This window comes from Chanos chanos, chromosome 5 (genome assembly GCF_902362185.1).
Source record: "Chanos chanos chromosome 5, fChaCha1.1, whole genome shotgun sequence".
Classification (NCBI taxonomy): domain Eukaryota; kingdom Metazoa; phylum Chordata; class Actinopteri; order Gonorynchiformes; family Chanidae; genus Chanos; species Chanos chanos.
This window is the reverse complement of record NC_044499.1, coordinates 38545916-38559573: the sequence shown is the minus strand read 5'-3', so window position 1 is coordinate 38559573 and position 13658 is coordinate 38545916. Positions and strand designations below refer to the sequence as shown.

The window sequence follows — 13658 nt, the reverse complement described above, 5'->3', positions numbered from 1 at the left end:
GCAGGCACTGGTCAACCAATCAGACATCAGCCTATTTTATCTCTGCACAAGATGAATGTAAACTAAAAGCCGTCAAGCATCATGGGTATTTTAGAAGTGATGAGGAGATTAAGTGGAGCTGTTTTCCAAGCCCACGCAAACAGCTCTAATGGGAACCAACTGATATATATAATGATCTACAATGAAATATTTGTCATTTGTGTTATTAATACATCTCTCTTTCTTTCTCCTCTGTGTCTAGCTGCTGAATACTGAAAAAAAGAGATGACCCAGAAGAACTGAATTGGCATTCCAAAAATCATAGGGCAGTTCTAAGGATGAATGTCCACACTGACAAATATATACATATGAATATAAGTATTTATATATATGTATGTATGAAATTAGAAACCTACCTGGGCTGTACAGATCCCCTTTCCATTAATCTCCCATTAAAGGCCTCTCTGTCCCTTCAAAAGCATAGGACAAAACTATAAAAAAAGAAAAAGAGAACGGTCCAGTGCAACCCTAGGCCTCTGTTGCATTTCCATAAACTTTGTAACTTTGTAACTAGTGTGTAGCGTTCCACTGTTGCACAGTTCATTTTCACTCACGTTCTGCAATTTTAGTCCTGCACTGTTCCAAGTTGAATGTATGTTACAAAATTTTAAAAAGTCGGAATGGGGGAGGGAAAAAAAAGAAAAAAAAAACAGGAAACAAACATAATTAGTTGAAACCTCATCTTAGCCTCCATTTATGTACAGTGTATTCTACTTTTGTTTTGGAGAGACTGGTCTTGTTCTCTCGTGCTCTTGTTTACTAGATTTGCTAAGCTTGAAGGATTGAGTTGAAAGTACACACAACACACTACAGCTCCACTGTACTGGAGGAACACTGGACTGGCTTTATTATTTTTGAACTGGTGGAATTAGGGTCACTGAATATAGTTGAGCATGTAGCATACTTGTATGAGGAAGTAAGATGAGCAAACTGAAAAAAAAGAGAAGAAAGTATAGAAAGAAAAGGGTTTTTTGTATAGGACAGAACGAGATAGGTGAAAAATGATTTTTTTTTTTCTTTTTTTTTTTTTTTTAAAAAAAAGCTGCTTTTAAAAGTTACACACCTTTATACACAAGTATATTGAAACACTGTATGAAAGCGTAATGTTTTAAGTGTACTGTAAGCGAAGGAGAAATATCAGCATATTTAAACGTGTATTTATGCTCTGTCTCAGTGGACATGAAAGGCTTCTTATTTGTGGTCTGATGTTATTATCATTGATGTTGTTTTTTGGAGCTGATGGGTTTAATTGTGTACTGAATAAGGCAAAAGGGTATCAGCACCACTGAAAATGTCAATTCTATTTATGAATAACTATAAACTGATTATGTACGGTGACTTTTCCCCCCCTTAAAATAAGTGGGTTCAATGAGATTCTTGACATAAAGCTAGCCATCGTTTGTTTTTGTTTTTGTTTTTGTTGTTTTTTTCAGTGAACGATCTTTATACAATTAGGCACGGCATATCAGATGTGTCTGGAATAGAGTTAGAGAGATTTTCTCTTACTGTGCAGTTTTGTCATTACGATAATATCGTTGCTCCTTTTAAAGGAAGGATGACCTTCATGGGCTCGCAACTCCCTCTGAGTGCACATTCTGTCTCTGTGCCTGAGTAGGAATTGTATGTAATGAACATATAATTCAGGAGAATTATACTGTTACATTAACACTCCTTTATTGTCTAGATCCAAGCCAAGGCGCCACCTGTAAGAATATGCTCATAAGCAGTACATGTCTTATTCAATTAATCATGTCAACCAGTATCACATACGCCTGAGCAGTACTGATGTGAATTTGGTAACCCAGTTTCGTTTAGTGACTTAAAAGAATGTTTATGGGTTGTCATTTAGTCGGTACAAAGGGGTAATACAGCGGTTATTGTAGCCTTTCAACCAAATTCAAAGGCAGTGAATAGCTGTATGTTACATAGCGAGGCAGATGCAGGGTTGTGGTTGACCATTTTGGTAACTGGATCCGACAGAGTATCAGAGACTTTTGGTCTTTATCTCTGTAAGAGGACATCGACCAAATGATTTGATACGAAACAAAATGTCTGCTTCCTGTCTGCCTTCCATTGGCTAGTCTGATCTGAAAAGGTGGAGCTTAGTTTGGGTTGAAGTCTCTTAAATAATTTGGTGGCATAATTTCTTTTTTGTCATATTTGGAAGTAGGCTTTGTTGATTTATTTATTGCTGTTTGCTGTAGACAGAAGTTTTGACTTCTGTTATTGCTGTTTTGTTTTTTTTTTATGACTGACGTTGTTTTGATTTCTCTTGTGTTGTTATTTTAGGATCCACTGGTGTTTGTTGTTGTTGTTGGGGTTTTTTTTTTTTTTGGTTTTTTTTTTGGGCCTCTGGAGAAACCACCACAGAAATTCGATCTGGAATTTGTGTACTCTCATAGTGTACTTTTTTTTTTTTTTTTTTGTCGTAGTTGTAGCAAGGCAATAGCCAAAAGGTGGTGTAAATTCCTGGCTTGGTATGTGCTATATTGATCAAACATGATACCGATTATCAATATTCCCCTTTCAAAGGGAAGAAATGGGATTTTGCTTTTAAAACGTGTTCAAATGACAAAACATAACAGTCCCCAGATTTTTGGTTTTTATTTTTTTATTTTTTTCCCCCCCTCCCACAGTTTTACACCATATCCCTTTACAAGCACTTTAAACTATATCATCTCGTTTGCAAACTGCACTTAGCAAAAACTGAGAAAAAAAAAAGAGCATCTCAAATACCACACTGATGCATTCTTCCATGCTTTTTGTTTTTTTAATCTATAACTTCTTAGTTTCTAATGCCAGGGTAATGTATCTAAAAGATTGCTGATAAGCATCGACTACCTTTGAGTAGTTGTTGGGAATGTGTCTCTCTTGATATAAACGAGAATGATTAAGAGGGAGGTTGGTTTGTGTACAGTCATTTCCCAAATATGTGTGTAATCTTAGATAGAACTGAACTGCTGTGGATATTTCCTCAAATTGCTTACTGTAGGCTCAAATTTTCACCCCTTGACATGAAGCTTGAATAAAATTTAGAAGTAAACAGGGTAACTGTGTGGAGTTTTTCCTTGTTCTTCGTGTATGTGTGTATCTAAAAGATAAACAGTGTATGCATTGGGGGCTTTCTTATAGAGTTTAACATGACGTGAACATCAAGGCCATGCTATGTAAATGTATTTTGTTGGAGGTTGTAGTACAGTTTTACACCGGCAGATGGCAAATGTAGCAAAAATGAGGACCGTCCTCTTCTGTCCAGCATACGTTATGAAGCCTTCTGCAGAGTTACAGAGACAAAAAAAAAACAAACAAACCTATGAATACTGGACGGTGTTCCATAAGCAATCATTTTAATTGGTATAATATCAGTAATAAGTTTGCTCATGTGAAATGTATTTTGAATATAATTTGATTTCGAATTGTTTTAAAATGGAATTTGTCCATCTATATGAACTGATTTGATGTACTCAGCCTAAATCTTTAGAAAGGGATTTTATTTTCAACCACCCCAAAGATAGATTTCTTTTCCCCGAAATACTGTGTAAAATAACAATCGTCTATGTTACTTTTCAATCCGTGCAAATCGTCAGCGCAGGTTTAATTACACCGAAGCAAGTCCATTGAGCAGGAACGCAGAGCTCGCAAAATCCTGCAAAAATGTGCTCTCCTGATGCACATGAGATGTGTCTTGAATTTAATTATTCGTCACTTTGATGTTGTCCTTCTCGGGCAAACACATCCTGGCGTAACCGAGACCTAAAAATGGGGACACTCCTTGCTCCGTCAATGGTATCAACCGTACTGTAACTGTGCAGCACCGCTGCCCTCACAATAGTCTAAATTTACCACCGATTTTTCGTTTACTTCTCTGCACATGACGGTGGTCAATACCACCAGAGAGACGAAAGGTGGCGACATTGCGTCGTTAACATCTTCAGAATCGTTGACCCCTATTATGTAATTGTACAGCTCGATTTTTTTATCTTGAAAAAATACACTCACTTATCTATTAATGCAAACCAGGACAGCGAACTTTGCCATATGAACTCCAGTAACCAGTAGTCTTTAAACTCAAATCTGTTCAGAAGTACTGACCCAACTGCTCGCTTATTATACTGATCGTCTTGTAAAATACACAAATCTTTAACAGAACAATGATTTCAATTGGAGTTGGGTCCAAGTAAAAATAGATTAGGAGCTCATAACTGGATGACTGGGATTAAAATTCTGTGTGTAAAAATATAGATAGCCAAAACATTTCTGCGTAAGGATAGGAGAGTTTATGTTCGATTCTACTCAAAGGGTGGCGCAATCGCTTTGTGGCGCCGTGAGGGGGCTTTGAGTGGATTCGGTCATCCAGCAACACCGTCCATCAAAGTTGTCAGACAAGGCGAGGCGGGAGAGCCCAGACACGCGAACGCGCAGATACTGGATGGGAACGAGGCGTTAGAGTGGTGTGTTGACCTGAGCGCGCAGTAGCCTGGAGTTACCGTGTCAGAGAGTACGAGGCAACAAAAAAGTTTATTCCTAAACCTCTCCGATAAAATAGGCTTTTTGGGAAGAGCGCCGAACACAGCTGATAGAGAGGTGAGTGTTATGAGCTTCTGTAATTATGCGTTTTCAATCCAACGGCGGATGGTTATTGCATGAACTGCATTGTTACCACTGATTGTCGCACAACGGCTTGCTACATTGCGGCTAACCACTTTCGACTGGGGAAACTCTGTTACTACCCCATAGAACAAGAACTTGCACCGGTGCGGGAAAATATAGCCTATTTTCAGTTGCATGCAAGCGCATTTTTATTAACCCTTCATTCCCAGATATGTTGGAGTATGCTCTAAATAATGTGTAATAACTATGATGATGGTTATCGCGATAGTAACCATGGATATTATGCTCATCTTTTAGATTGAATTATATCACGTATAGTGTGAACACACCGTCAGTGAAAATAAGCAACACCGTCTTTGTTTTTATTTATTGTTTAAGGCTCTGTACTCCGGTAAATACTGCGTCCTGCTTAGAAGCTGAGTGTAACTGATCTTCAGTCGGTGAAATCTGAGTTTAAACATAACCCAATACTATGGTTTCTCTCAAAGTTAAACTGAGGGACGGATAATAGCAAGCAATTTCTCTTACAAGCCAGTGGCCCTTTTTGTTTGGATCCACATCTCATCAACAACCCATTGAAACTTATGCAGCTCGAAGACCCTGCCCCCACCTTAAAGGCTTGCCGAAAGAGTGCGTTCCTGGTCGGGTTAGTGATCAGCTCAGCTTCTCCCTGCATTGATGCAGGTCCGAATGAAGTCAGGTAGAATGGTGGAAGAATGTTATGGCTTTGCATTTTTATTCTATTTAATTGGACAAGATAGGGGTTTAACTACCCTTAGAAACAACAAGTTTAACGTCAAACGGCATGAAATAAAAACAGTGGCGGTGCACATGTTTGGCTCGTACCATAGGGCAGCTCGTTGGTCGCATCTGTTTTGAATGAGCCGCTGGAACAAAGACATGCGGGAGCGCTCATGGAATTCCGCTGCTCATAGTGCCCAATGGAGCAGATGTGTGAAAACCCGAAAGGAAAAAAGCTCTTCACATAATGGCGATAATGCTTTGGCCTCTACTCTCGTAAGGTCACCTAGTCTGTGTCCGCGACAGCAAAGTAGCTCAGGAGATTAGCCTATGGCAAAGACTTGTTTGCATCCTGAAAAACGTTCTTTGTTTATTTTTTAAAATTGGTTTAACATTGCAACCATCCAGAACGTTATTCGGCGTTTCATTTCGATTAGCATGTTTGTGAACGCGTGAGTGTGTGTTTTTAAAAAGTTACACTGCAAAAGAGGAGAGCAACTTCCCAAAACCTCGAACCCACAGGTGTTGAGCTACCTACACCAAAACCGCAGGGGAAAAAAGCTCGCATCTACTTTGAACATCGTCGGCACGATTCAGCGATCTGACGTTCTCACATAACACTATATTACCTGGACATCTGCAATAAGACTGAATTAACTGAGTCCGGGGATCTTTTTAACACATTCGATAGTTTTACCGAAACAGCCTTACAGATATGCTTTTTTTAATTCGAGTGGTTCAAGTTGTACTGTCCAGTTTGGTCAGGTTCCCTAGGCGATTATGTAACAAGCCTGTATGAAGTTTTCTTTCTTTCAAGAACGCACTACACTCTGGTTAATCACTTTCATCATTGCTATCATCGTGTGAAAAATATCGGTCAGTCATTGCCAGATTATTTTGGATTTACGCATAGCATTCCATGGCCGTTCAAATTCGTACCGGAGGAACAGAGGAGTCAAGACAAAATGTTCTGCTTGTTGCCCTTAAAGTTTAAATGACTGATTATATTCCAGTTTTACAGATTGCATAACAAAAGCAGTAATGTAAGATGTTTTGCTGTTTAATCATGTTAAATCTGAAAATGAGTTTGCTAGTACTCATGGACTAGTCTCTGCCATTGAATGCCCTGCTCTAGAACATCCTATCAAAGCATATTGTCAAAGACTTCAGTTAGCAAGTCTCTTGAATCAGTATCATTGCAGGCTTTAGCCTTGGACTCTGCTATGTTCTTAAACATCGTCCAGGGACCTTACATGTTGTGCCAAAGACCTCCATGTTAAAATCATGCATGGAAATGCTTAAATGAATGAGGGATAAAAAACATATTAAAAAAGTGGATGCTACCACACAGACCTGGTTCCTGAGTTAGTAAAGCACTCAACATCCCATTGTGCTTAGGCTCATGTGTAAAAATGCGTTGTTTACCAATATTAGCGAATTAAGAGGGAAGGGGGTTGATTGCTGGGGCACAGTTGACAGAGGTGTTAGTAGAAGGGCTGTTTAACTCGCTTATGTTTCAGGAGGAACAGTAAGTGGGATGGTGTAGGCATGGAAATTTGAGGATGATGAAAAGACATCATCAGCTTAGGTCATTTGTGCACAAAAGTATATACTTCCTTACTTCTGATGTCTTTGCTCTGGTTCGAGATGCAGGGTGGAACAGACAGGCAACTCTGACTGCTTATATTGATCAAGGACACAAACCAAAAACATTTAGAAGTGGTGCAAAGGGAACAGGCAGTGGTGTGGGATCTTTATTCCTGCTTTTCTCTTCTTTTCAAAAAGGTCTTTTCCATGACAACAGCATTCCCATCCACAGGACATGAGTGTCATCCGATGCTTTCATGAACGTGAAAACACTGTAAACCGTATGCCACGTCCATATCAGTCACCAGAACTCAACTCGGTCGAACAATTATGGAAAATTTCTCATGGAAGAATGCCGTCGTATCCCTCCACTACGGTTTCGGACGTTTGGCAAATGCATGCCAAGCCACACTGAAGCACGTCTTATGGCTCATACAGGCCCAGTGCCCTGTTAAGACTCTGTGCATTGATATTTCCTCAAATTGGCAGGTACTTGTTTCAGCTGTCACAGTACAGCTTAGATGTAAAGCTCTGAAGCCTCCATATTCAAAGCTTGTAAGAGGGTAGCAGCCATGACCTAATGAAATGTAGGGACATGCTTCCAAAACAGAATCGTTAAACAAAGAGGATCCACAAGTTTATATTCCTCTGAATATGTGTGTTGTGACGCCTCATTATCTCATTTATTTATTTGGTTTTTTTGGACGGTTTGCAACCGGGTCAATTTTTGAGGTTACTGTGGGTTTTTGATTCAGAGGAAGTTAATACAACACTTGATACCAAATATTAAAAAAAGGAAGGTTACCTATTGTTTGAGTTTGTGCCAAAGCAGTGGTGATAAGGCTTTCTCTTCAAGATCCTTCCTTCTGCTTGATTTAGCCCCCAAAGATCTAGATTTGCAGGACCAGGTGAATCAGCTATTGGATTAGGGCTAGAAAAATATTAAATGAAATGTAAAAAAACACCCCAAAAAAACAACCCTCTATTTCTTTTAGACTTCTTTGGTGTCCACACACTCGAATGGAATTGTTGTTTAGTTTCTCTGATTGGTTATCATGAAACCATCCTCAGTGCATACTGGCCGTCTGTTGTGCGCTCAAGCCCCCTGCTGTGGCCAACAGTCAAATCAAGAAATGAGGCTTATACAAATCTCAGAATATTTTTCATTAAATTAGGCTGTTGTCTCTCTTAAGGGAAGCATGCCTTGTCTTGAGTGTTATTTTCAACATGGCTGGTGAGCAGTGACAGACAGTTTGCCAGCTGGCATGAAAAGGACCCGAGCCAATCAAGAGCCCTAAGGTCTGTACTAGAATGTTCTGTGACGTTTTCATGCAGAGATGAATAAGGTGATGAATTGTCAGTTGATTGCCCTCTTGTTGCCATGGTGAAAAGGAAATATCCTTCTCTGACTAGATCTAGACGTAACTGTTGTGTGTGCTCTAGAAGTGAGCTCTAGAAAATGTCATAGTCAGTGAGTTAAGTCGGTCAGAACTGTAGATTCTGTTTTGATTTATGAGTTGACCATATATTCTTTTGATTTTGTAAAACAGTTATGCCTCAGTGTCCTCATTTTTGTCAGGGTTTTAAAGGTCTTCAAATTCTCTTTCCAGAGGTGATGAGCAGAATTTCAGGCAACCTCTGCTTCTCAGTACATTATCTCTTTGAATTTCAAGAACCATTTCTTTCAGCACCTTGATGTTTCGGAAATACCAATGCCAAAGTGTGCGTGTGCGTGTGTGTGTGCACGTGTGTGTGTGCACGTGTGTGTGTGTGTGTGTGTGTTACAGGAGGGGGGGTGGGGGTGGGGTCCAACTAAAGGAAGAGAGAACCCCTGAGGGAGCCTCCACTCTAAATTTAGCTCTCAGGATGAAAGATGAGCGTTATGGATTAACAAGTTTGCTTTGTTTTTTGAAGAATTCGTTCCTTTTGTCTTATCCTGTTCTGAATGCAGAGCTTTCCACAAATGGAATCGTGAAATTAAAGCCCTGGAGGTGTTGACAGTATTTACTGACGTCAGGTTGTTGAGTGAATTAAAGGAAAGATTACACCACCTGAAATGCATCATTTCGTAGAAACTTCCACCTGCCAAGAAAGAGCCACATTTGGTTATTTGAAGATTCCAGAAATGAGAATGTGATTCGATGCACACTCCAAACAAGCTCAGATATATATTTTGCGTCCAATTTTGGGAACTGCGTCTCACCTGCATTCTGGCATGTGGTTGAACAAGCTGACAGGTCATTTTGCAGAACCACTTAGGATTTTTCTTTCTCTTTTTCTTTCATTCTCTCTCTCCATTTTTTTTCCTTTCTTTTTTTATATTATAAAAATTGCTGTAGCTCTCATTGTTCCAAGGTCGTTTGTCGAGGGTCACACATAATTTCACATCAAATGTGCGTAAGTGAGCCTTTGAGCTTACTGCCAAGAAAACGAGAACAGTGCCAGTTATACAGAATATATGAGTTGGTGGGGGAATACGCCTTGATTTGAACAAACTGCTCTTCAAATTGACGTTGAGTTTTAAAGATTTGTGTACCTTTCAGTCGAGTCATAAGTGTCAGTACAGTTACAGATGCTAAATAATTAACCTGAAAGCTTTGATCTCACATTCCTCCTTGCCTCTGTGCATAGGCATACGTACATCCCAGGGAGCCAGCTCTAGCTAACTCTCGTGTGTGTGTGTCTTATTTGTCCAAGTAGTGGATTGCATTTGAAGAGGCCTCTTGTAGACTAAATAGGTGAATAATGCAGTACACGGTGTGCCAGAATCCACTTATGGCCAACACATTCTTATCACACAGAAGAATGACGGCGTCTTGCCATTATCACATCCAGCGATGTCGCAGGCCTTCTGCATTTTCCAGACTGTTAGAGCCAAGCAGGGCTGCTCCCTGTTCAGGCGACGTTTGTCATAGTTAAAACAGTGTCCGAACGTGGTTATGAGGTATTCACGGGCGGTACGCACAAACACTCGAGTTTATCAGCGGCTCGACAGAAAACAGCATTTGCAGGCACCAGTCAAACTGCAGAGTTGGTGCGTGCGAGTGTGAATGAATCGCGAACAATCTCTTAGGACATTACAGAAAAGGAAGACGCGTTCCGTAGACTAGGACGCTGGTCGTGACGGACTCAGAATGCGCATGACGCAGTGTTGAATGACTGACTGACTGTTTGTCTCCTCTAGCTTTAAGAGGAAGCATTACCACTCTCTGCCAGTGTGTATATGTGTCCGATTACAGTATTCAGTTACAGTATGAGCGGTCTCCTCTTTTTAGATCCAACTCACGCCCGTACACCTGTTTCTCTATCCGTGGTTGTGTATACGTAAACCCTCATCCTATGTGGACAGCGCTTCTATTTAAGGAAAGTCAGAAGGCCCCTGCTTGACATAAAATAGAGAGAGAGGGTTATGGAGAGATCGGAGAGCGAGACAGAAATCACGGAGTGTCCTAACCCCCTTTTTTATTTTCGGCTCGTTCGGCCTGGATAATCCCCTGCATCACCGCACAGAAGGGTGTCATCATTCCCGCTGTTTAACAATGAGGAAATTAGAGAGAGAGAGAAATGTGAGATGATTGCTTATAGTTGTGTAATGTTGTCAGTGTAGGTTTAAATCAGAAATACCCCGAGAGAGAGAGAGCACACGGTGCTGTAGGACACCCCAGAGGTGTTCTGGAAAATGTCACTCCGTTCAAATCCTGTCAGTTTCATTTGATCTCTGTGTGTGTGTGTGTGTGTGTGTGTGTGTGTGTGTGAGAGTGAGAGAGAGAGCCCTGTCATTGTAATTTGATCATTTGGTCAGTGATCTGTTTGTTGCCATGGAGTCCTCATGCATGATTTGGTTACCATGTGGATGCCTTCGGAACTCCAGGGAACAGTATCGCCTCCTCTCAAAACAGCTGCTTGTGTGTGACAGTCTGTGTATACGTGTCTGAAATAATGCGTCTACACACACTCGTGTGCGTGCGCACGCACGAGCGCCTGTGTGTTCAGCCCTAGCCCCGTGTCTGTGTAAAGTGTGCTATTAATGAGGTGTGCCCTTAGTTTTCAAGGTGTGTGAAATCATCGTGGTGCAATATTCTTTCTCTTCCCCAGAACTGTGCAGAGGAACCCAGTGAGATGTGGACCCTTCCAGCCCCTGGACTGTGAGACCCACACAGACCCAGTGTGAGTCATGTCAGAGAGGGATGGGCACTATGACCGGCCAATGGCTCCAGGCCAGGTCTACATTGAGGTGGAGTATGATTACGAATACAAGGCTAAAGACAGACTCATCTCCATAAGACAGGGAGAATGCTACCAGCTAGTGCGCAAAACCAACGAGGACTGGTGGCAGGTCCGTGGAGAGGAGGGCACCAAAGCCTTCTACGTGCCAGCCCAGTATGTCCGAGAGGTACGGCGGGCGCTCATGCCGCCCCTGAAACCTCTGCTCCCGCCGGGAGCGCTCCGACCCAAACCCACCATGCTGGATCTCAGCCGATCGTCCAATGAGAATCTCAGCCAACGCTCGGGGGAAATGTCCAGCTTCGGGCGTCCGTCTCCCTCGAACACACCCTCCCCGTCTCCCGGGCAGCACACCCCCCCTTCGCTGCTGCGGGACGCCAATCAAAACCCGGGCATGAAGGGCGTGCTGGCAGAGCTTTCCCTCCTTAGCAACTATAACCATCACCATGGTAACACGTTGCCCCGCACGCGGGCAGAGTCACCGCCAGACGGTGAGCGGGGTAGCCAGGGTAACCTTCCGGGCGGGTTGCCGTTGGATACGGACACGTGCGCGTCCCTTCACGGTGACTCACCTGGGGAAGGATCGGAAAAACTGCGGAACGATTCGGAGTCTGGAGATGAGCTTAGCAGTAGCTCCACAGAGCACATGCAGGTAAGACACAATCTCTCTCTCTCTCTCTCTCTCTCTCTCTCTCCCCCCCCCCCCAGTCTCCTTGTGTTTTTCTTCAGACACTTAGGGATGAGTGTTCTCTCCCCTGTCAGGTTAAATCAGGAGCGATGGAGTATCTCGCTCCGTCCCTGTGTCCCTGGCTTCCTGCTGCGTATCGCTCTGCCGTCAGGAGGCTGCTGATTTTTCTTCCTTTGGTGCCGTTATTTCTTTTTGTGTCCTCCTGTGTGTCGTGACGGGCGCTCTTTTCATTCAGCTCCCTCTTTTCAAATCACACACACATACACACACATGATTTCACACACCTGTTGTGTTTTGCAGCAAACTGTTGAATGGTTACAACTCTGACAGTGTGGAAGTGTATGGTTTTTGGTTAGCCACAGTGTGTGTGTGTGTGTGTGTGTGTGTGAGCATGTGTCTGTGTGCGACAGCCTCTGAGAAGCAAGAGGATATTTTCCTCTTCCTGGTACATTTGATTTTAAAAGAAAAGAAATTACATTTCTCTCTCTTGTCATGACGATTCCTCAGCTGTTGTGTTGTCACGTCGAGCAAATGCTCATATTCAACATCAGTGGGAGATTTGTGAGTTTGTAAGGTAAATGTTGGCGGGGAGATATGTAGGTTCATTGGTGTAAGCTTTAAAGACTTGTTGTGCATTTTTGAAGATATGTATAGCATTTTTGAGATTGTGACAAGACAGTTGGCATTCTCATTTATGAGACACATTCGGAGAACGACCTTGGTGCTAACGGGCGGGTAATAATCCCACTTTTTTTTTTTTTGGGGTTTATTTCCAGCGTCTCCTCTCACTCTTTCCATCGGCCAGAGAGGAGATGGGTCGGTGCTTATGTACGGGTGAACGCGTTCATTTGCGTTAGAAAGAGAGATTAGTACGCGTTGTCAGATGACGGCGTAGAGCAGATGATAATGGCAAATTAAAACACGGGCGATACTAGTTTTACGTTCATAAGCATCTTTTGATGTCTGCACAGATGAGTGATTACAGAGAGAGTCAGATATGAAGAGACAGGAGAAGAGAAGGAGGGATGGAGAGGAAGCTGTGACCAGACGTGCTAAGCAGATCATCCTGGTCTGGGGGGGGGGGGGGGTGCTGGGGTTCCACAGGGTGGCTTGTGTGAAAAGCTGGGCTAAAATTCTTTGTTCCCCCCCACACACCACCCCCCCCCCTTCTTTCTCTCTCTCTCTCTCTCTCTCTCTCTCCCTCTCTCTCCCCCTCTGATGAAAGAGGGGAACAAAGGGATTGTGGGAGAGTAGAAAGTAGGTCATATCTGGCAGGGATCAGGCTGCTACCCCCCTGTGTGTGTGTGTGTGCGTGCGTGCGTGGTGTGTGGAGGAGGAAGTGGGGTACAGTGGGCCATGCAGAGACTACGTCGTCAGGAAGCAGAAACTCTTGTAGCAGTCTCTGACCTGTAGCTCATTTTGACAGTTAAGCACAGCTCCAAATGCTCAACGTGTCTGACAAATGTCAACATTTCTCCCGCACTCCTGTACTCACAGTAATCTGAAAGCTGTGCTTAATTCTGTTCATCGTGCCGCGTTTGCGCAGGTGCTCTGGTTTTCCTCACTGGCTGGAAAACAGAAGAGTTTCCAGACAAAAAAAAAACATCTTACACTGATACTTCCCTGGACACATGGTTATTGACATGTCAGACTTTGCTTTGAGCAGATCCTCTGTAGATCTTGATTAGATGGAAGGCTTAAGGGGGGGATTTTTTTTTATCTAATGGGGTGGGGGGTGGTAAGATGAATAGAGATGATTGAATTAGTT

General features: G+C 42.5%; 1 protein-coding gene across 1 annotated transcript in view; it reads left to right on the top strand.

The window, feature by feature from the left end:
* Positions 1-4317: 4317 nt before the first annotated feature.
* arhgap12b (Rho GTPase activating protein 12b) overlaps positions 4318-13658 on the top strand; it is a 46922-nt gene continuing 37581 nt past the window's right edge. Inside the window, exons 1-2 of the mRNA XM_030775745.1 lie at positions 4318-4623; positions 11074-11854. Of these exons, the coding sequence (XP_030631605.1) occupies positions 11153-11854 (702 nt within the window). The 5' untranslated portion in view covers positions 4318-4623; positions 11074-11152. The remainder of the gene's footprint in view (positions 4624-11073; positions 11855-13658) is intronic.